The sequence below is a fragment of the Xiphophorus hellerii genome, chromosome 17 (assembly GCF_003331165.1).
Source record: "Xiphophorus hellerii strain 12219 chromosome 17, Xiphophorus_hellerii-4.1, whole genome shotgun sequence".
NCBI classification, from domain to species: Eukaryota; Metazoa; Chordata; class Actinopteri; order Cyprinodontiformes; family Poeciliidae; genus Xiphophorus; species Xiphophorus hellerii.
This window is the reverse complement of record NC_045688.1, coordinates 7,819,932-7,840,670: the sequence shown is the minus strand read 5'-3', so window position 1 is coordinate 7,840,670 and position 20,739 is coordinate 7,819,932. Positions and strand designations below refer to the sequence as shown.

The following is a 20,739-nucleotide window of genomic DNA, read 5'->3' as shown; positions in this document are numbered from 1 at the left end:
AAGGCGCGCCCGTCGGGCTCGGGCCGGCGTCGTCGCGCCACAAATCGGCGTCGACGCTAAAGAACGCCGCGACGTGATCAGTGGCACGCGGAGAACCGCAAGAACGTTAAGCGAGGCGGACGTGCACCATTCAGTATTATAAAGTAAGTATATCAGCTAAAATCAGCAGAAACGCTAATGTTAGCGTCATTGCTTTCATCAGCATGTGGGAAATCACTAGGATATTTTCTGTAATTGATTTACTCCATTCAGTATACTAAACATTGCTAAAAAGTAAAATAAATAGCTAATAGCTTATTGAAGCTAAAATGCTAACGCTAATGAACCTTGCATTGAACTGTTTAGTAACAGTTCAATTCTCATAAACTGCAGGAAGGCAGTTCATTAGCATTTACCTAATGATTGTCACAAATATAAATTTTCAATAACGCACACACACAACATATTACAGTTTAAAAATATATATTGACCTTATGTTAAAGATTTCTACAAACTTTTTACAGGTAACGTTGACAATGAACCAAAATTACAACATTTAAAGAATACCATAAATTTAAGAATCTAATGTCTCTGCAATAAAAAGAAATTGCTATCTTTTTTATTTTACATGTGTCCTGTCCGGCCGTGTGGCACTCAGGGTTGTTGCCTGAGTGTCAAGGTGAGGCCCGACAGATTTACTGTCACAAGTGAAACATTATGGCTTTGCCATGATGATCCACTTGTTATAAATGTGAAACCTTTATAACTATATACATACATGAAAACATATTTGAAATTAATCTAATGTAACATATTGCAGTCTCTATACAATAAATGAAACCATCTTAAATATATACATACATCAAAAACTATTTACAACTATAAAGAACAACAACAAAAAAGAATGGCTTCTCCAAAGTTTTTTGATTTTTCCCAACTTCTTCTTAGGCATCCAATCTGGTGTGACACATCACAGACTGTATTAAAAAAACAAAAACCAGACAAAAACCAAATTAATATATATGACATTTTTAAACATTTATGTGATTTATCAATGAATAAACTAAAAATTAAACTTTGTTTAAAGTAAGGTTTAAGAATGATTAACATAGATATAAACACCAATGTAACCTAAGAAAAAAGGGCATATATCAACTGGATTCCTCCTATCAAACCTACATATACAACATCATCAATTTCAAATTAAAATGAACAAAATTAGCTTTAATTTGTTATGTACCTATCTAAAGAAACAGGAACTCCATCTTCTCCTCAGATTGGGTGTGGGACCAAGTCCATGAGCTAGGCAAGGGTTGTCCTGCACTAAAAATAAACAAGTCATTCCATCAATAGACATCTATTATCAACAACAACAAAAATGTAACTGCTTTTAAGGTTGCTACAATTTAGATACATTTGCTAACTCTCATGCGCCAAACCTCCAGGTCTCGTTTCCTCTCTCTTCTTAGCAGCCTCCAAGGATTGTTTGTTTGGAACAACCTGCAAAAACAACCTGGAAAAACAGACTAAAACTGGGAGAAAAGAGGTTAATTCCATCAAAACAAGACAAATTCTAAGTATGTGGAGGGAGTCCAACAAGACAAAAGTGAGTTCAACTTTTGTCCTTCTAGTGAAGTAACCACTAGGGTGCTGCAGCAGTAAAAAGTGCAGTGTGATTGGGGAGAGATGAAACAAGGAGAGCTTTAATTGAATGACGCAAATTGTGAAGAATAAAAAAAAGAGTTTTGCAAAAAATTAACTTATTCGAAGGGTAACAGTTACTCTAACTGCATTAGAAAAATAAGGAAAATGCTCAGGGCCAGATTGAAGAACAATTTGAAATAATTGTTATTTCAAAATAGAACAGAATATACGTGTAGTAACTGATTGTTTAATCTACTGCTTCCTGGTCCAATATTTCCAGCAACTACTCTGACAGAGAACCGATAAGTGTTTCAAGATCAGCCACTTTCGTATTCCCAAACCTCAAACAAAGTTTCATGGGCACATACAAACCCTGGTTATGAAGCCTACTTTCTACGGAACTAAATAAGTATTGAAAAGATTTGCAAACTATACAAGAATATTTTTATTCCTACAACAAAATCCACAAGCTATACCATAATTCACAAATCTTTACAATGAATAAATATATATCAAACCCTTTGCAACAATGATAGAGAAAAACAACCCACACTGCTTTCTGATTGCTGCATGTACAAAAGAAACCACAGTCAGATAAAATGATGCAAGATCTTTACATTTTCTCCAAAAAGAATCTCCTTTCATGAAATCAGGATTAAGATGTACAGTGCTTACAAAGTAATCATTCCCCTTGAACTGTTCCATATTGTTACATTACAACCACAAATATATTTCATCGGAATTTAATAGAAAAGATCAAGAAAAATACCCCTTATGATGAGGAAGATTTCAAGGAACATAACTATTTTTGGAAGCCACTATAGATGCAGCTTATACTGAAGCTAACACACAGTATATAGGATTGTGGTAGCTGTAGTAAGCCTGCAAGACACCTGAGTGGACACAGTATTCTGGATTGGAGATGTAAATGTGATCAAGGAGAGTACGTTTTTCTGTGGTTGGAGCAGAGATGAGTTGCATAAAGCCTTTCGCTCTAAACAACTCATTAATGGATTTTTTCCCAGGAGCAATAAGGTCCTCATTGAAGTCTCCCAATATGACAACGGGCCGAATATCCATTGAATTCAGGCCATCCAAGAGGTTCTGCAGATTTCTTAAAAATGTTCCAAGATCATAACTTGGTGGCCTGTAAACTGTCGCAATGAGGGCTCTGATTGGGGTGTCCACTTTGACAACGTTGAATTCAAGGTCTGTAACCTGGTTGAAGAATCTACGTTCCTGCGGTTGGAGAAGACTCCGGCAGTAGGTCGCTACTCCCCCACCCTCTTTTTTAGCAATGTCGACTCTATTTGAGTAGGAGACATGTCTGTTCCGTGAAAAGAAAGAATAGCCCTCCATTTGGCAAGAAGCAGGAACAGAAGATCCAAATAAATGAGTCTCTGTTAGGCATAAGACATCTGCCAGCATAAGTTCATGATGTTGTTTCATGTCCTCAGAGTGACAGACAAGACCTTCGACATTGTGGTGGACAATTGTTAATGTTTCACCTTTATCACCAGACTTAAAATGCAAGAGTGGTCTGGTGTGCAAAAACGATGCTGGTCTCATTGATTCCATAGCTGCTCTGATATTTTCGTCAGCGTAGATTTTACTTTCATCGAAATCAATGATTTTAAGTCCTTCCAGGGAAGTTGTGCGACTGAGGGCCACATATGCCATTCCAGGTTCAAAAATACGCTTCAAAGAAATGACCGCAGACTTCATGGTCATACCTTGGACCTTGTGTGCCGTACACCCAAAGGCTAACCTGATTGGAAATTGCCGTCGTACCACTCCCTTTACGCTACTCTGTTCCTCAAATCTCTCAATGTAAACAAAGCCATCTGGTTTACCCTGAATCTTTTTTGTGTGGCCAGCGAGGGCATTGTCCAGTTTGAGTCCAATTAACTTTACACTACTCTTTCCATCTTTCGTACTGGTGACAATATCTGCAATGGTGCCAAATGTTCCATTAACGAGACCATCCTCTACATCCAAGTTTCTTATAATCATTACCCTAAAACCCAAACCAACCTGTATGTTGTTAGACAAGTCTCGTTTGTTGCCCGCTATGCAACAGCCCAGATTAATCATGTTTCCTGTCTTTGTAATCCTTTTGTAGTCCTCTGCCTCGATATCAACTGTTACTACACCTAAAGAGGCCACAACTGTTGCATTATGGGTGTCCACCTGTTTGTTTGTTGCAAAAATGTGCAGAACATCCATTGGACACTCTTTGGGGTCAGTAACAGCTTGGATCAAAAGAGCCTTGTCATCCTCACCAAGCGAATAGGCTTTACCTTTAACTCGAATCCGGTTCAAGAGCTCTGCAAACGCTCGGTCATCTTTCTGCCGCATGATTTCTGTCAGGCTGATCATCTGGAAATTCTCATTCCAGATATCAAGCACGCCATCCTCGGCAACACAAAGCGGTTTTGATCGTCCAACAGGAGGAAGTTGGAAGAAGTCCCCCACAGCCAAAACAGAGACCCCACCCATGAATCTGTTGTTCCCCTTGATTTGTTGAAATCTCCAGTCAACATATGCAAGTAGGTCTTTGGAGACCATGGAGATTTCATCGACGATTAAGATTTCTACATTAGAAAGAACTGCCCTCACTTCATCCAATGAATTTCCAAGTCCCTTGTATGGTGGTTTTAAACTTTTGGGTAGTTTCAAGATGGAATGTAAAGTCTTCCCTGATATGTTGTACGCTGCAGTACCAGTAAAAGCTGTGAGGAGCACAGTGGGCTTGGACATGTCACCAATATCAAGAAGTCTCGGAAGCTGGCGCAAGAGCTTGGTTGCCTCCTGGTAAACACATTTGATGACATGAGATTTACCACAGCCGGCTCCTCCCGTCAAGAAATAAAAGAACGGTTCTGGGTTGTCACCCCAGACGCGGTTCAGACACCAATCGCGAATGGCGTAAAACACGGACGCTTGACTCTCATTTAAACTCCTGTACATTTTTCTGATGAAATCAGAGCTCAATTTAGGAGCTTCAATTTTTGGCATGTCTACAGTGTTGACATCAATTTCATAATCTGGAATAGGGTCTTGCTCTTCATCTTCTTGCAATGGTGGTCGCTCAGCAGCGCATTCTAAACGGTCTACCTCAACCTCGGGTGCAAAAGTGTTCCACGCATTACGAACCGGTCCTTCCTTTGTCAGATTTTCCATAATCTTATCAATTTTCTTACCTTGCCCTTCATACCTTTTGCAATTGAAATCCACATACTGTTTAACCTGATATCTACCACGTAAACCGTTGTTGTAAAAGGCTTCGTAGGTTGTGTGTTCCTCATTTTTAAGGTCGTCATCTCTTCTGTGAGGAAAATACAACTTCAGAAGCCGTCTGTAAAACTTTTCGGGGTTTTTTTTCTCTGAAAAACGAGTAAATCTAATAACTGCAGGTTTGCCCATAGTTCTTTTCTGGATGTATCCTGCATCATTAAGGAGGGGAATTGCATTTGACCCTTTAATTTGCCTACCATATAGAACTCGATATTCTGACGCAAATTCTGCAAGGCACATGTGTTCGAATTCTAATGTTACTGGCCTGTTGAGATATTTTTCCGGCAATCCTGTCATCCACACATTCTCTTCATCTGGGGACATGTTTACGAGTTGACTCATCGGAAGGCTCATTTTTACACCGTCTTCATCTGTTTGAAGAAAAAGGACACTACGAGAGGACTTTTTGAGAGGTAGGCTACAAGTGCGTGCAACGGATTCTTGAGCACTAACCTCTCTCTGTTTTGAATAAGCCTGCATGATCTTTTTCATCTCATCGCGTTCGCTAACATTCGCTCTCTTTAAATCATCTACAACAGACTTGAGGTACTGCGCCATTTCATGCTCTGGCTTGGCTATGTAGGACATCATGTACTCAATGCAGCTGTATTCATCAAGCACATACTGAATGTCCATGTTAGCATTCCATGCACGAAGGAGATCGGGGTTATAGCCATTGACCCAGCTATCTTTAGGATCCCGTTTCATGATTACCACCATTCCAGAAGTGAGAGCATCAACATGGCCATTGTACTCTACTTTGGTCATATTACAAGCCTGGAGTAACTCTGCCAAATCCCTGAACGATGATTTTTCATCCTTCAGTAAATCCCTAATTGGTTTCAGTGTCTTCTTAGCCTCTCTTTGTAGGTTTGAGACAAATGGTGATCTCGATTTTTTGGACTTTCTCCTACCTTTTTGCTTAACTTGCGTTGCTTTTTCGTCGTCATTTTCGTGATCAAAGTCAATTACAGGGACGGTTATTCTGGTGTGCTCCATTGGTAGTTTGGGGAATCCAAATCTGCATTCAACATTACCTTTTTTGCATGATTTTGAGTGCTTTTTGCTGTGCATTTGAACGTCTGTGACTATTTTGTGAAGCTCTGGATCTCTGGTTTCATCAGGCAACTGACAGGATATGTAACGATCGATGAACTTTATGACTTCACCGCAACATGAGGGGTCTTCCATTTCAGGTGCATCCTTAATCCATATCACGGCATGTATGTGTGGTGAACCCCTTGCCTGAAATTCCACACGATAAAAGTAATCTTCAACTGGTCCAATGGGCTGTGCAGGGGAAAGAATGAGGTCTCTAAACAGTGCATCCACTCTCTTTTCAAACATGCGCATGACGGTGACAGGGTTGCTTCTAAGAATGTCACACTTTGCATTCCAGTCAAGCTCAGAAAAATGTACCTGCTCGCCATGTTGACTTTTGACGGCCTCAATGACTTCTGGCCATCTCATTTCAGCAGCAGAGAATGTGCAAAAGAAAGTGGGCTTTCCAAGTTGCCTCACCATGGCGTGCAAATCACGTAATCCTTTCTCCCAATAAGCTGGAGTTCCTCTTAAGGGTTGCATGAAGCGGGTAGCCTCTTTATTCTGGATCAGTTTTTCCAACTCCTCTTTATCCTGCAGCATTTTGCTGGAAATATTTTTCCCATCTTTGGTGCTTGGTTTCCCTTTTCTTCTCTGAATGGACATACTATTATTGGCAATATGAGTTTCCGTAACAAACTGAGCAAAGAAAAGGTAACTGTGGTCTTTGGCAAACCGAGTATCTATTGAGAAAAGCCGTACATTGAAATACATACTCGGTGAAAGTGCAACACGGCGGGCTTCATCTAATGTGTTTATTCCAGTTGGGAAATGTATGGGATAAGCATTTGCTTCAAGTCTTGGAACACTGAAGAAGGAGATGGGTTTATTTCCCTGAGCCGGCGCAATGCTGAAAATCCCTTCTCCATATGACAATACTTCCTGTGCTATGTCAGGAGGCTGCATGCAGGTGTCCAAGATCAGACCAGGTCGAAGTGCCTGATGCTCTGCCCCTATGTGGTCAGGTTGGTGGTCTGCGGCTGCATCCATTGCAGCCTCCTCTGCTTCTGAGTCCTCAACTGGCTGATCCTCTTGGAAACCCTCAAATGTGGCACTTTCATTTATACTTATGTCTGTGTAATCTGGATGACTCTCTTTAAGCTTTCTCAGTGCAGCTAAGACATTTTTCATGTTGACCGTGTAAAAGTATTGGTAACCTTTGTACTTGGTTTTTCTCTTCAGCTTCACCTGTAAAAGCTGGGCTTCCTCACGGGGCCTCGGAAGACTGTTTACAACTGTTTCCATGTCAGAAGGAACACAGACAACTGCTCCATGTATTGCCCTTTGCTGTCCCTTGGGCAAGGAAACAATTTTTGCAAAAGGTAGAATTTTTGCAATTAATTGCCGTTCAATTACATTCAATTCCGCAAGCTCTATGGGAACGGAAGCTAGGTGAAGGTTATTGGCAGCAGCAATCGATGGCATCTTTCCTCTGGTTAGACTGCTGTCACACGTGTAGCAGATCCACTCCCCCATCCTCTCTTGAGGTACAGAACATGGGGTTGAGCATGCAGATCCACACACATGAACATATGTACCTGTTAGACAATCAGCTACTACACGCATATTCTTGTTATACTTATCTCGTTTACACTGCTTCACTTGACTGGGGAAAAGAGCTCTGTGACACACGGTGCAAACATATGTGGGTCCGTTTTGAATGTTCTTATAAAAGTTTTGTATTGCAGCTTTCATTTCGTCAGTCATCAGAGGGTGTGGAGTTTGAAGGTGGAAGCCTACATTTCTTTTGTATTTCCTTCTGATTCGCGAAGCATGCTGCAGTGTTAAATTTTTGGAAAGTGCTTGTCTAGATAGTCTGCCTCTTCTGTTGGCAACACATTTTTCATTATGTTTTACTCGATAACCAGGCTCACTATGATACTTCTCCTTCATAGATTCACGCATTGTTTTTTTCTGTTTGCTTCTGAAAACTGGATCGTTTCTGAATTGATTCCTGATGTATGATTTTTGTCTGCTTCTAAAGAGCGGATCGTCTCTGTATCGATTCCTGATGTATGATTTTTGTTTGCTTCTAAAGACCGGATCGTCTCTGTATCGATTCCTGATGTATGATTTTTTTCTGCTTGTAAAGACCGGATCATCTCTGAATCGTTTCCTCATATACTCGGCCATCTGCGCTTTATGACTGTCTCTGAAGCTACGTACAAAATTGAATCTGTCCTTAATGTAATTTATTCGTCTCTTTCGGAAAGATGCATCTGTCCTATATCTATTATTTAACTGATCCTTCCTCTGTACTTGATGAAGAATGTATTGTTCTTTTAAGGCCTGCAGCTTTTTGGTCCTAAATGTTGGAGATGTCAGATATCTTTCTTTTTCAGATGAACTTTGTTTCATTTTACGTCCTACATTCTGTCTCTGTTGTGTTTTGATCCTGTTTTTAATTTTTCTTCTATTAGCTTTTGGCACTTTTGACAAATTTGTAACAGTTGGAGGTCTCTCCTCTAATACGTTTGCAACTTCCCTAAGCCAAGGAGGCATTTCGTCATCAGACGGACTCTCTGATTTCAAAGCAGTTGGACTTACCTGTGTGGCTACAGGTGAAATGTTCTGAAAAGTCGACTTCTGAGGATGATCTTCATTTTCCCTTTCAAAACCTACTGGCACAAACTCATAGGTGGCATTGGGGCCGCGATTTCGAAAGAGCTTCAGTAGATGGCTGACCATGTCAGACAGGTTGCAGAAAGTCATCATTACTGCAGTTCCACTGGGGTGGGGCAGGCCTGCTGAATTTCTTGAGTGGGAATCAAAAACTCCAAACCGACCGCTTCTGTCCCTGAAAACTGCAATGCACTCTGGAGTCACCAAAAGGAAAGCATGGGTGACATTTTCCGACAGACATTCCAGTTGCAGGGCAAGATGCAAACCCAATCGTCTAGATCCTTCAGGGCTCCTGCTACGAGCAAAAACATGACCTACCTGTAAACCAGTTGTGTGTACTGCATAGATGTTCCTATCTGTCAGTACATGGTCAGGCATCTGTTCAAACGTCAAGTGATTGTCACGAAATGTTCCATCACTGATCAGTTGCTGTTTAACGCCGGAATAAAGTTGGTCTCCTTTTTCAATCACTCTATCAAGCATCACAGCATCAAACTGCAACCCCTCATTGTGGTAAGCTAAAAATGTGAGTGCCATGCATGTGCACTGGTGATTACGGGAAAATGCAGCATACCTCTTGTCGGCCTGGGAATGTGTAGCACTTACCAACAGGACAGGTGGACCGCTGATCCTGGGTTCCAGCGCAGAAGCCTGTAACATAAAAAAATATTTAAAAGTCAGTATTTATACAAATATTCACCTGATAACTATCTACCACCAATTAGGCATGTTGTAAACACATATTTTGTAATTGAGTAATCAATTATTCTGTTGTTAAATAGATTAATTGAAATAAAATGTTGATAAAGTAACTTCATGGTAAATAATATTATTACACTAGTATTGGGTGGGATTTCAATATAAATCCATATGTTCATATTTGTGCATCTGAAATTTACTTGTCTGTACTTCAGAAATTAATCTGTAACAATATTAGCTCACTTTTTTAGCTAACCTGGAAAACCAAAAAAGTTTGATATTATAGTCAATTTAATAAAAATAAAAAATGCACAAATTATAAAGCAGCACGTCTACAAAGTCAAAAGCTGTAAAATACAAATTTTCTAAATATCTAAACTCACTTTGCACAGCCATTTGTGCTCATGTGAGTCACATAATCTTTGGCACCCTCGTCATACACAGAACCAAGTACGCGAACTTTCTCCACAACACGTTGCACTGCTCCACCCATTTGTTGTTACTGAGATGATAGGAAACAGTTACCTTGCAGCTCCCATCCTGAAAATGGTCCTCCTGTGCCACGGAAGAGGACTTGGCCTGGATGTCCATCAGGGGAACCGAACCCTGTGCCTGGCGACGAGCTTTGCTGTTGGTCTCTCTCGGCGCTCCCTCCATCTATAAATCAATAGAAGCTATCCTTTTTTGTGCAAAGTGAACATATACTGTACATTTCACTATCTTAAAGTCTGATATATTTTCTGAAACGGTGTCACACCTGCTGCTCCACTGGATTCAGCTGGGAGGGATCGGAAATTGCATGACGCCTCGAACTCGCCTTCTAATAAAAAAAATAGAAGAAATTATATAGTTGTTACAACAAACTATAGCACATCAAATTGAAATGATTATATTTTTTAAAATTAAATAAAATACCTTTTTCCCCTTCGGAGAACATGTAGGTAGCGTAGTTTCAAGGCCAGACGCAGGAACGATCCGATCCATCTCCTCCAGCAACGCTGGGCTGAAGCACACAGGATTCAGGGGGATGGAAGAGTCCAGCAGGTCTCCCTGTAAAATCAAGTTCCATTTACTTTATAATCTGCACTTTAAAGAAAAGTTGAAATGGACAATCAGGGAGGCGGACACAAAATAAACATGTTAAGAAGTGAAATATACACATTGAAATATACACTTGCAAAATTTTCATTAAATCAAATAAGCATGTATCCAGTACCTTCCGACCACCACCAACCACAGTCCAGGCGGAGGACTCTGAACGACGCGGAGCAGCCACCTCGCTAACCACAACCAGCTGGGGCAGGGGACGTCTCACCGGGGGGGGGGAAGCCGTCCCAAGGGGGGGAGGAGCCAACATCACAGGAGCAGGAGATTTCGGTGCACTTAACTCAAGTTGCGAGCAGACCGCCGCCTCAAGCAACTGAGCAAGGACCTCCATCCCAGGATGGTCGCTCAGGTGAACCTACAATTATAAACACATTTTATCAAATACAGTACGCCTCAATGAAATGTTTACAATAGAATTATGAAAATCAATTCAACTTACGCCATCCCTGCTCCACAAGGCCAGGTTGCTCAACGGGAAGTGTTCAGTGACAGGCAAGTACTGAACAGCTTGACAGAAAAAAAAAAAATGCATTCTTATTTTCAGTCACACTAACGATGTTCTAATTTGAGATAAATTACATACGAAAGGAAAAAAAAATTATTTTTTCATAGATCTCAACCCTGAAAACTATAAAATGTAAATTTGCTGAAGTTTTAGTCTAAACACAAATTGTGTATGTCACTTACTTCTCAGAGCAGCCACACGTTGAAACTCCTGCCGCAGCAGCTGTTGCACACTGTCCTCCACGCAAAGGCGCGGTGGAAAGTCCACAACGACCACCTGTAAATTTCAAACCAAATAAAGGAACAAAATTAATATACGCCAACTTTTCTGATATATTTGATCATGGATAAATGCAGTGGATGTTCTACTTACATTAGCAGAGAGGTTGCAGACGGTACTCAACAAAGCGTCAAACGCCGCTCCGGCCTCCATGAAGGTCCTGCTGGCGGTTAAGTTGTTACTTGGGGCCAGAAGACAGATCACCTCGGGGGGCCGAGGCAGAACTGCATCCAGCACCTCAAGCTGCAACTCTTCCGCAGAGGCACCGGGGGATGCAAGCACCCCTAAGGAGAAGTCGCCCTTTGGCATGGTAGAATACCCATCCACAATAGCACGCAGATGGGAATCACCAACCAAAAGAGCAAACTGAAAAATAAAAACAAACATTAAAGTTCGCTTATAGAATTTTTGTCATTCAAACCAAGATTTGTATACGAGGTATACAAAAAAAAATACCTTCTTCTCCAGAGCCCCGGCAGTAGGCAGAACCAACTTGCAGCTCCGTCTGGTCACCCGGGAGGCTGGCCACGTCTCCACCCGATGGCGTCGCCCCGTCCCACGGCCTGTTTAGAAACGTTTAGTTATCAAGATTAGGCTTTCATGCAGCTGCAAATTTAACAACAAAGATTTTATCTACATACGTGACCCAGGAGAGGTCGGTGGCACACGGGGCTCCTCCTGACGCACCACTGGAGGCAACATCTGCAAAAGAGTAATTTAAAAAATCTATAGATTAACTACAAACATAACTTGTTTTGGTTATTCTAAATAAATGATCCTGAACTTGTCATGAACATACCTGGTCGGGCAGGCCACCCTCCAGCAGTGGGGAGATCTAAAGAGATAAGTAAAATTAGTAAAGGAAATAATTGTTATCATCCAACAGTAAGTTACTAAAATTTAAAATGACAGCCATACCTTCTTTGGCGGAGACCGAGTCGGGTTCCAAGCGCTGGTTGTGAGTGATGGTGTCCCAGCCTGTAAACACAGAAACTATTATAATCATGCTTAAAGTCTAAACTACATTAAGAACTACAGTTAGACAAAAACAAGTACTTCAATGTTTAATTATATACCTTTGCGTCGACCGGCACAATCTCCAGCTTCCTCCATCTCACCTTAGCTGCCTCAGAGCGTCGTCCTCTACGTGGCATTCTGTAACAGCAGAATGAAAAAAAAGAAGAAACCTGGGGGGGGGGGGGAGTTGGTTATTCAAACAATATTAAATGTGTTTGTGAATGCTTTTAACTCAATGTTACTATGTGCTTTTCTTAATATCTAAATAAAATATATCTCTGTAGGATCAACAGGTATCAGTATAAGTGAATTAATAAGATGGTGTGATGATGCAGAGGTGAGATGCGTAGCAGGCAGCAGTGGAAAACGTCCAAATCACAAAGTCTCGCAGAAGAGAGAAGCTGTAAATACAAGCAAAATACATTTCAATTAAAAAAGGACCGTAAAAATATATATACATTTTCAAAATAGGTTAATATTTTTTTTCTGAAATACAAGAATAAAGTTAAAACTGTTCTAAGGTTTCTAAACAAGGCCAATATATTTTTCACAACTGGTGCAAACATAAGTACACTTTACAACTTGGTTAAAAATATACTTAAAAAAACAGAGATGTCATATCTGAAGATACGAACAAAATTACGAGACTTAAAAACACTGCAGCACTTAATTAGCTTCCTGTGGGTCTAAAACATTTTCTTTCCAGCAAATTTCTAGCTCCCATGATGCTTTGTGTGATTTATAGGCGTTACTTCCGCGCACATGTGTTTACATGTTAACAACTTGCTAACTGGCTTTCTTCAGAGTGTTACACTACAAAATGTGTGGGACCTTTCACAGCTTAAACGTAGCAATATGTGGCAATACTGTTTTATCACACACCACAGTTATTCGGGGAGGGATGGCAACTTGAAGAAATGACCGCAAATAACTTGAGCTAGCATAGTTAGCTACTTCACTGACTCAGTTTCTGCGGCTGCGGGTTTTCTTAAGGTCGCTTTTTGTCCATACAATCACAGTAGTACACATAAAGCATTTTGTGTTCTCTAAATTATAATTTACATCATACCAAGCTAATATTATGTAGTTCTGCTGTTTTTCACTGTCGGCACAAGACGGCAGCTGAGAGGATCTGTATCCGAAGCAACTGAGTCAGTGAATTAGCTTAATATGCTATTTCGGGTTATTTGTGGCCATTTCTGCAAGTCACAATAGCTCTAGGTTGAGGTAAAACAACATTGCCTTATTTCAGCTGATGACCTGGATGTTAACAGAGATTTTATAGTCTAACAGCTTTCACGAAAGCCAGTTAGCAAATTGCTAACATGTGAACAAATTGTGGTTCCGGTTTTTGTCGTGGAAAAAATATTCCATCAAGCTAGCAGCTACGCTATCAGAGCCACAACAACATATTCCACAGCAGTCAAACTTTTAAAATCTATCACATTTCTTAAGGAACACATTACATTTAACAGCTGTAAGCAGTTCTAATAATATAGTAATTAAATTAAATATTGAAATAGTATATTTTATGGACAGAACACAAACACTTCTTACCTTCACCAAGCAGATTCGGAAGCAGAAAGGTCCTTCTTCTTCTTGCTTGTGATTTTTAGCGGCGGGTGACATCTAACGTTAATATGTATTATCGCCATCTACTGGCTGGAGTGTGTACGACAGCATCTCCCCCAATCTAAATTGTAATAACCGCTTTATTTATTTTGTGTTTAATTAATATCTTATTAAGTTTAAATTTCTCTATATCATATTTCCTAATTTATTGTTTTAGCTTCTCTCTACTTGCTGTATATTTTCCACAATTAATTATTACATGTTCTACTGTTTCCATATCCATACCACACTCACATCTACCTGTTGGATTTTTACCAATCAAATGTAAAGTTTTATTTAATCCAGTATGTCCAAGGCACAATCTTTTCATTACTACTTGCTCTTTTCGATTTTCTCCTATTATTTCCATATTCCCTACATTCTTTTGTATATGAAATAAATGATGACCTTTAGTTCCTTCTTCCCACAATTGTTGCCATTCAGATTTAATTTTGCTCTTAATAATTGAATTTATTTCAGACTTACAATACTTTATCTCCATAATTCTACTTTGTTTTAAGGACACCTTAGCTAAATGATCTACCATTTCATTTCCTGCTATATCTTTATGAGCTGGTATCCACATAAACCTAATCTCTTTTTGAGTTAGTTTCATTCTAAATATAACTTCATAAATCTCGTATACTAACTCCATACGAATTTCAGATGAGATACTGTATTTAAAATAGACATTAGTGTTGAGGATGAATCTGAACATATACGTACTTTTCCAATTTTATTTTGCTCTACCCACTGTAAGGCCATCAGTATTGCAAACATTTCCAGTGTGTAAACAGCTAAATGGTAAGATGTTCTTGAAACTAAATCTTTTGAACCATCTGTATATATAACTATAAAGGATTTATACATATTCTTAATTCTATCATTTAGAAGACTTACCAGTTATTATCTTTATTAACTTGCATTTTGTTATAAACTTCTAGATCAACATTTGCATATGGAAACAACCAAAAAGGAGTACTTGGATAACGCACCGCAGCACAGTACTTCTTTCCCTGTATCCCCATTTCAATAGAGGATCTATCTGCTGCTCATGCAAAACAGTCTATTTTAGTTTTTCCACTGTCCAAACTAATCCCATGTGTAACAGTTACTGAGTTAAATCAGTTATATACAGCCCATAGCAGCAGGTAGTTCTAAAGGCAAGTTCAGAGGGACAAACTATTCCGATGTGTAACAGTGCTTTGGATAAAAAAGTCACATAAAGCCAAAAAGCGCAATTACATGATGTAAAACTTCTCAAGTCTTTTAAGCTGTGGCATCAAATCAGGGGGCAGTAGACGGTAAAAGTCCTCGATTGAAACATCACGGAACTTCGCTCTTTAGCTTGTTAGCTTGTCGATGTTTCAGTTTTATTCGCTGGGAAAATTAATGATCAGCTTGAGGTGACTCTGCTGCACTCTAGTGGCGAGAAGCCGTAATGTTGGTTGGTAAGAATCGGAAGGCATTATGGGATATGTAGTTTGTAGTCAATTCGTGCTCAAAACCTATTTTAAGTCAATCAATGGGGCTGTAAAACGGTGGTAGGGGGGAGAGGGCCACATAAAATGACGTAGCGGGCCACATGTGGCCCGCGGGCCTTGAGTTTGACACATGTGCAATAGAGGATCTATCTGCTGCTCATGCAAAACAGTCTATTTTAATCCCATGTGTAATAGTCATTGGGTTAAATCAGTTATATAATGCTGAAAACGCAAGTAGTTGATGTAAAAATATTCAAGGCTTTTATTTTGAAATTTTCAGTATGCTTCATTTCAAAGGGCCAAACTAATACCATGTGTAACAGTGCTTTGGATGAAAAAGTCATATAAAGCCAAAAAGAGCAATTACATGATGTAAAAATATTCAAGGCTTTTATTTTGAAATTATTATTATGCTCCATTTTAAAGTTCCGAACAAATCCCATGTGTAACTGTGCTTTGGATGAAAAAGTCAAATAAAGCCAAAAAGAGCAATTACATGATGTAAAAATATTCAAAGCTTTTATTTTGAAATTTTTGTTAAGCTTCATTTCAAAGGGCCAAACTAATACCATGTGTAACAGTGCTTTGGATGAAAAAGTCAAATAAAGCCAAAAACAGCAATTACCTGATGTAAAAATATTCAAGGCTTTTATGTTGAAATTATTATTATGCTTAATTTTAAAGTTCCAAACTAATCCCATGTGTAACAGTTCCTGAGTTAAATCAGTTATATACAGCCCATAGCAGCAAATAGTTCTAAAGGCCAGTTCAGTCCTGATCTGTTTCAACTGAGGGTTCCACTATAGATAGAACTACAATGATGCGTATCTGTAGTCCAAACCAGCAGCCAATAGCCTCTTGAGATCCGTTGCTATGGCAAATAATGGTCTCAGCAGGGTGTGAGCTCTGAGCTCTGAGCTGTCAAACACACAATTGTGTGTTTGAGCAAACACGTTTTACTGACAAAAAGCATTGGAAACAAATCCTTCCTGTTCGGGAACCGTAATACATATTCGAAAAGCGTTTGGAGCGTATGACAGGCCTATGTGTCTTCTGCGATAGTCCCGAGATTCATATCTGTACCTCACTCAGAACATTTACAGTGATGAGAGAAAGAAATGTTGTGCCCAGATCTGAAATTCTATTCAAATACATGGGAGAGAGCCTCAGACAGCCTCAGAAAATCCTGTCGCATGACTTTGCTCTGAAGCACCGTGACAGAAAACCGTACGGTCTAGATAAATTTCGAAAACATTTTACCGGAGCAGACAGGCGTATCAATGTCAGGACCGATTTTGATACTAATCGTGCGATATTTGTGGGCGTGATGGCGATTTCAAAAATGATTTGGGTTGAAAAAGTTGTCTTCATCTCTCACTCTAATCAGCGAGAGAAGCACTGTAATTTTCGGAAAAATGAGAAACTTTGGGTCGCTTAGAGGCAAATTGTGGACAAACCGTAACTGGTATCGACGAGCCGTCTTCACTTTCGAAGAGATCACAGACGTATCTACAAAATGAAATTTGAATGGCATTTCTAGGTGAATTTGTGACGACACAGAAAATCCTCAAAAATAGGGTATTTCCAGGATTTTTCCCATTGACTTATAATGGGGTTTTTTTCGTAGTTTTTTGCGAATTATGTCGCCACGTTAACCCCAAATCCCACCAAAAATAATAGCTCCAATGGCGTGAATTTTCTGCACGTTTTGATACCTCATTTGTAGGTGTGCACCCAGCGGTATGAGCCGCATTAACGGTGACGGAAGAAAAATAAAGAATTATAATAGAAAATTTCGGAAGAAATTTAGCCGGGGCCTGCCAAGGCGCGCCCGTCGGGCATGGGCCCGGCGTCGTCACGCTACAAATCGGCATCGACGCTAAAGAACGCCGCGACGTAATCAGTGGCACGCGGAGAATCGCAAGAACGTTAAGCGAGGCGGACGTGCACCGTTCAGTATTATAAAGTAAGTATATCAGCTAAAATCAGCAGAAACGCTAATGTTAGCGTCATTCCTTTCATCAGCATGTGGGAAATCACTAGGATATTTTCTGTAATTGATTTACTCCATTCAGTATACTAAACATTGCTAAAAAGTAAAATAAATAGCTAATAGCTTATTGAAGCTAAAATGCTAACGCTAATGAACCTTGCATTGAACTGTTTAGTAACAGTTCAATGCTCATAAACTGCAGGAAGGCAGTTCATTAGCATTTACCTAATGATTGTCACAAAGATAAATTTTCAATAACGCACACACACAACATATCACAGTTTAAAAATATATATTGACCTTATGTTAAAGATTTCTACAAACTTTTTACAGGTAAAGTTTACAATGAACCAAAATTACAACATTTAAAGAATACCATAAATTTAAGAATCTAATGTCTCTGCAATAAAAAGAAATTGCTATCTTTTTTATTTTTAAACAACACCTCATATTGTTAAATAACTGATTTTATGTATTCAAGTTTTAAATATTACATTTGAGTTTGCATGGATGTAAAATTACTGCTCAGTTTAAAAATTACAGTATTTTTAAACTGAGCAGTTTAAAAATATGCTCAGTATTTTTAAACTGCTCAGCTAAACTTTGCTCTTTAGCTTGTTAGCTTGTCGATGTTTCAGTTTTATTCGCTGGGAAAATTATTCTTTGTCTGCTTTGAAGATAAGCAGACAAATAATAAAAAACAAGTTTTGATATTAACTCTCAACTTCATTCACAAAACTTTTTCGTTATTTATTACACAACGAACATGCATTTCACATAAGAACAAAACAATGAGGTGACGTTGCCTGTCCTTGAACACAACGCTGATCCCTCTTCACCCTGTCAATAACTCACACACATCCTCATTGTGTTGTGTTCTGTAAATAAACAAAACACAAGCAAAATCAATAAACTATATGCATATTCCAGTATACTGAGTTTTGGTTTTACATTCATTCTATTTAAATGTAGTTTGTTTGTGCTTACCAATGTTTTCTGGCCGGATGTCAGGCACCGTTTCCCCCTGGTCAGTTCGTCGATGTCTGGTTTTAGTTCTATTCTGTGGCAATCCGCAAAACGGCGTGTAGGTTTTCGTCAGTAATGCGCGATCTGTGCTTGGTCTTGTTTAAAGTCATTATTGAAAACATCTCTTCGCACAGATAGGTGCTTCCAAACGTGGACAAAACACGAGCTGCGTGGAGTCGAAGCTGCGGCATCAAATCAGGGGCAGTAGACGGTAAAAGTAAAAGTCCTCGATTGAAACATCACGGAACTTCGCTCTTTAGCTTCTTAGCTTGTCGATGTTTCAGTTTTATTCGCTGGGAAAATTAATAATCAGCTTGAGGTGACTCTGCTGCACTCTAGTGGCGAGAAGCCATAATGTTGGTTGGTAAGAATCGGAAGGCATTATGGGATATGTAGTTTGTAGTCCATTCGTGCTCAAAACAATTAATAATCAGCTTGAGGTGACTCTGCTGCACTCTAGTGGCGAGAAGCCGTAATGTTGGTTGGTAAGAATCGGAAGGCATTATGGGATATGTAGTTTGTAGTCCATTCGTGCTCAAAACCTATTTTAAGTCAATCAATGGGGCTGTAAAACGGTGGTAGGGGGGAGAGGGCCACATAAAATGACGTAGCGGGCCACATGTGGCCCGCGGGCCTTGAGTTTGACACATGTGCAATAGAGGATCTATCTGCTGCTCATGCAAAACAGTCTATTTTAATCCCATGTGTAATAGTCATTGGGTTAAATCAGTTATATAATGCTGAAAACGCAAGTAGTTGATGTAAAAATATTCAAGGCTTTTATTTTGAAATTTTCAGTATGCTTCATTTCAAAGGGCCAAACTAATACCATGTGTAACAGTGCTTTGGATGAAAAAGTCAAATAAAGCCAAAAAGAGCAATTACATGATGTAAAAATATTCAAGGCTTTTATTTTGAAATTTTTGTTAAGCTTCATTTCAAAGGGCCAAACTAATACCATGTGTAACAGTGCTTTGGATGAAAAAGTGAAATAAAGCCAAAAACAGCAATTACCTGATGTAAAAATATTCAAGGCTTTTATTTTGAAATTTTCATCAAGCTTAATTTTAAATTGCCACACTAATCCCATGTGTAACAATTGCTGGGTTAAATCAGTTATATACAGCTCAAAAGAGCAATTTTCTGATGTAAAAATATTCAAGGCTTTTATTTTGAAATTTTTGTTAAGCTTCATTTCAAAGGGCCAAACTAATACCATGTGTAACAGTGCTTTGGATGAAAAAGTCAAATAAAGCCAAAAAGAGCAATTACATGATGTAAAAATATTCAAGGCTTTTATTGTGAAATTTTTGTTAAGCTTCATTTTAAAGTTCAAAACTAATCCCATGTGTAACAGTTACTGAGTTAAATCAGTTATATACAGCCCATAGCAGCAATTAGTTATAAAGGCCAGTTCAGTCCTGATCTGTTTCAACTGAGGATAGATAGAACTACAATGATGCGTATTTGTAGTCCAAATCAGCAGCCAATAGCCTCTTGAGATCCGTTGCTATGTTAAATAAGTTTCACACCAAGGTGTGAAGTGTTAGTGAAAGAGCCTGAGAGCCTCAGAAAATCCTGTCGCATGACTTTGCTCTGAAGCACCGTGACAGAAAACCGTACGGTCTAGATAAATTTCGAAAACATTTTACCGGAGCAGACAGGCGTATCAATGTGAGGACCGATTTTGATACTAATCGTGCGATATTTGTGGCCGTGATGGCGATTTCAAAAATGATTTGGGTGGAAAAAGTTGTCTTCATCTCTCACTCTAAGCAGCCAGAGACGCACTCTAACTTTTGGAAAAATGAGAAACTTTGGGTCGCTTAGAGGCAAATTGTGGACAAACCGTAACTGGTATCGACGAGCCGTCTTCACTTTCGAAGAGATCACAGACGTATCTACAAAATGAAATTTGAATGGCATTTCTAGGTGAATTTGTGACGACACAGAAAATCCTCAAAAATAGGGTATTTCCAGGATTTTTACCATTGACTTATAATGGGTTTTTTTTCGCAGTTTTTTGCGAATTATGTCGCCACGTTAAGCCCAAATCCCACCAAAAATAATAGCTCCAATGGCGTGAATTTTCTGCACGTTTTGATACCTCATTTGTAGGTGTGCACCCAGCGGTATGAGCCGCATTAACGGTTACGGAAGAAAAATAAAGAACTAGAAAAACAAAATTTCGGAAGAAATTTAGCCGGGGCCTGCCGAGGCGCGCCCGTGGGGTTCGGGCCCGGCGTCGTCGCGCCACAAATCGGCGTCGACGCTAAAGAACGCCGCGACGTGATCAGTGGCACGCGGAGAACCGCAAGAACGTTAAGCGAGGCGGACGTGCACCATTCGGTACGATTTAAAATGTTGTCAAGGCT

The 20,739-nt window shown here is 39.5% G+C and overlaps 1 protein-coding gene across 7 annotated transcripts; it reads right to left on the bottom strand.

Annotated features, from left to right (window-relative positions):
- Positions 1 to 590: 590 nt before the first annotated feature.
- On the bottom strand, positions 591 to 14,559 carry LOC116736996 (uncharacterized). Of its 7 annotated transcripts, XM_032589924.1 has the most exons (16): positions 13,808 to 14,559; positions 12,310 to 12,651; positions 12,152 to 12,211; positions 12,033 to 12,068; positions 11,875 to 11,935; positions 11,690 to 11,796; positions 11,327 to 11,599; positions 11,137 to 11,230; positions 10,889 to 10,956; positions 10,559 to 10,804; positions 10,258 to 10,392; positions 10,100 to 10,162; positions 9,868 to 9,999; positions 1,419 to 9,294; positions 1,220 to 1,302; positions 591 to 956 (listed from the first exon to the last, which is right to left on the bottom strand). In XM_032589924.1, the coding sequence occupies exons 2-14, from the start codon at positions 12,385 to 12,387 to the stop codon at positions 2,455 to 2,457; spliced, it is 8,193 nt and encodes a 2,730-aa protein (XP_032445815.1). In that variant the 5' UTR covers positions 12,388 to 12,651; positions 13,808 to 14,559; the 3' UTR covers positions 591 to 956; positions 1,220 to 1,302; positions 1,419 to 2,454. The 7 variants fall into 7 exon arrangements, with proteins under 7 accessions (XP_032445815.1, XP_032445816.1, XP_032445820.1 ...); XM_032589925.1 differs by having other exon boundaries at positions 1,394 to 9,294; positions 12,310 to 14,559; XM_032589929.1 differs by having other exon boundaries at positions 591 to 936; positions 1,394 to 9,294; positions 12,310 to 14,559.
- Positions 14,560 to 20,739: the final 6,180 nt, after the last annotated feature.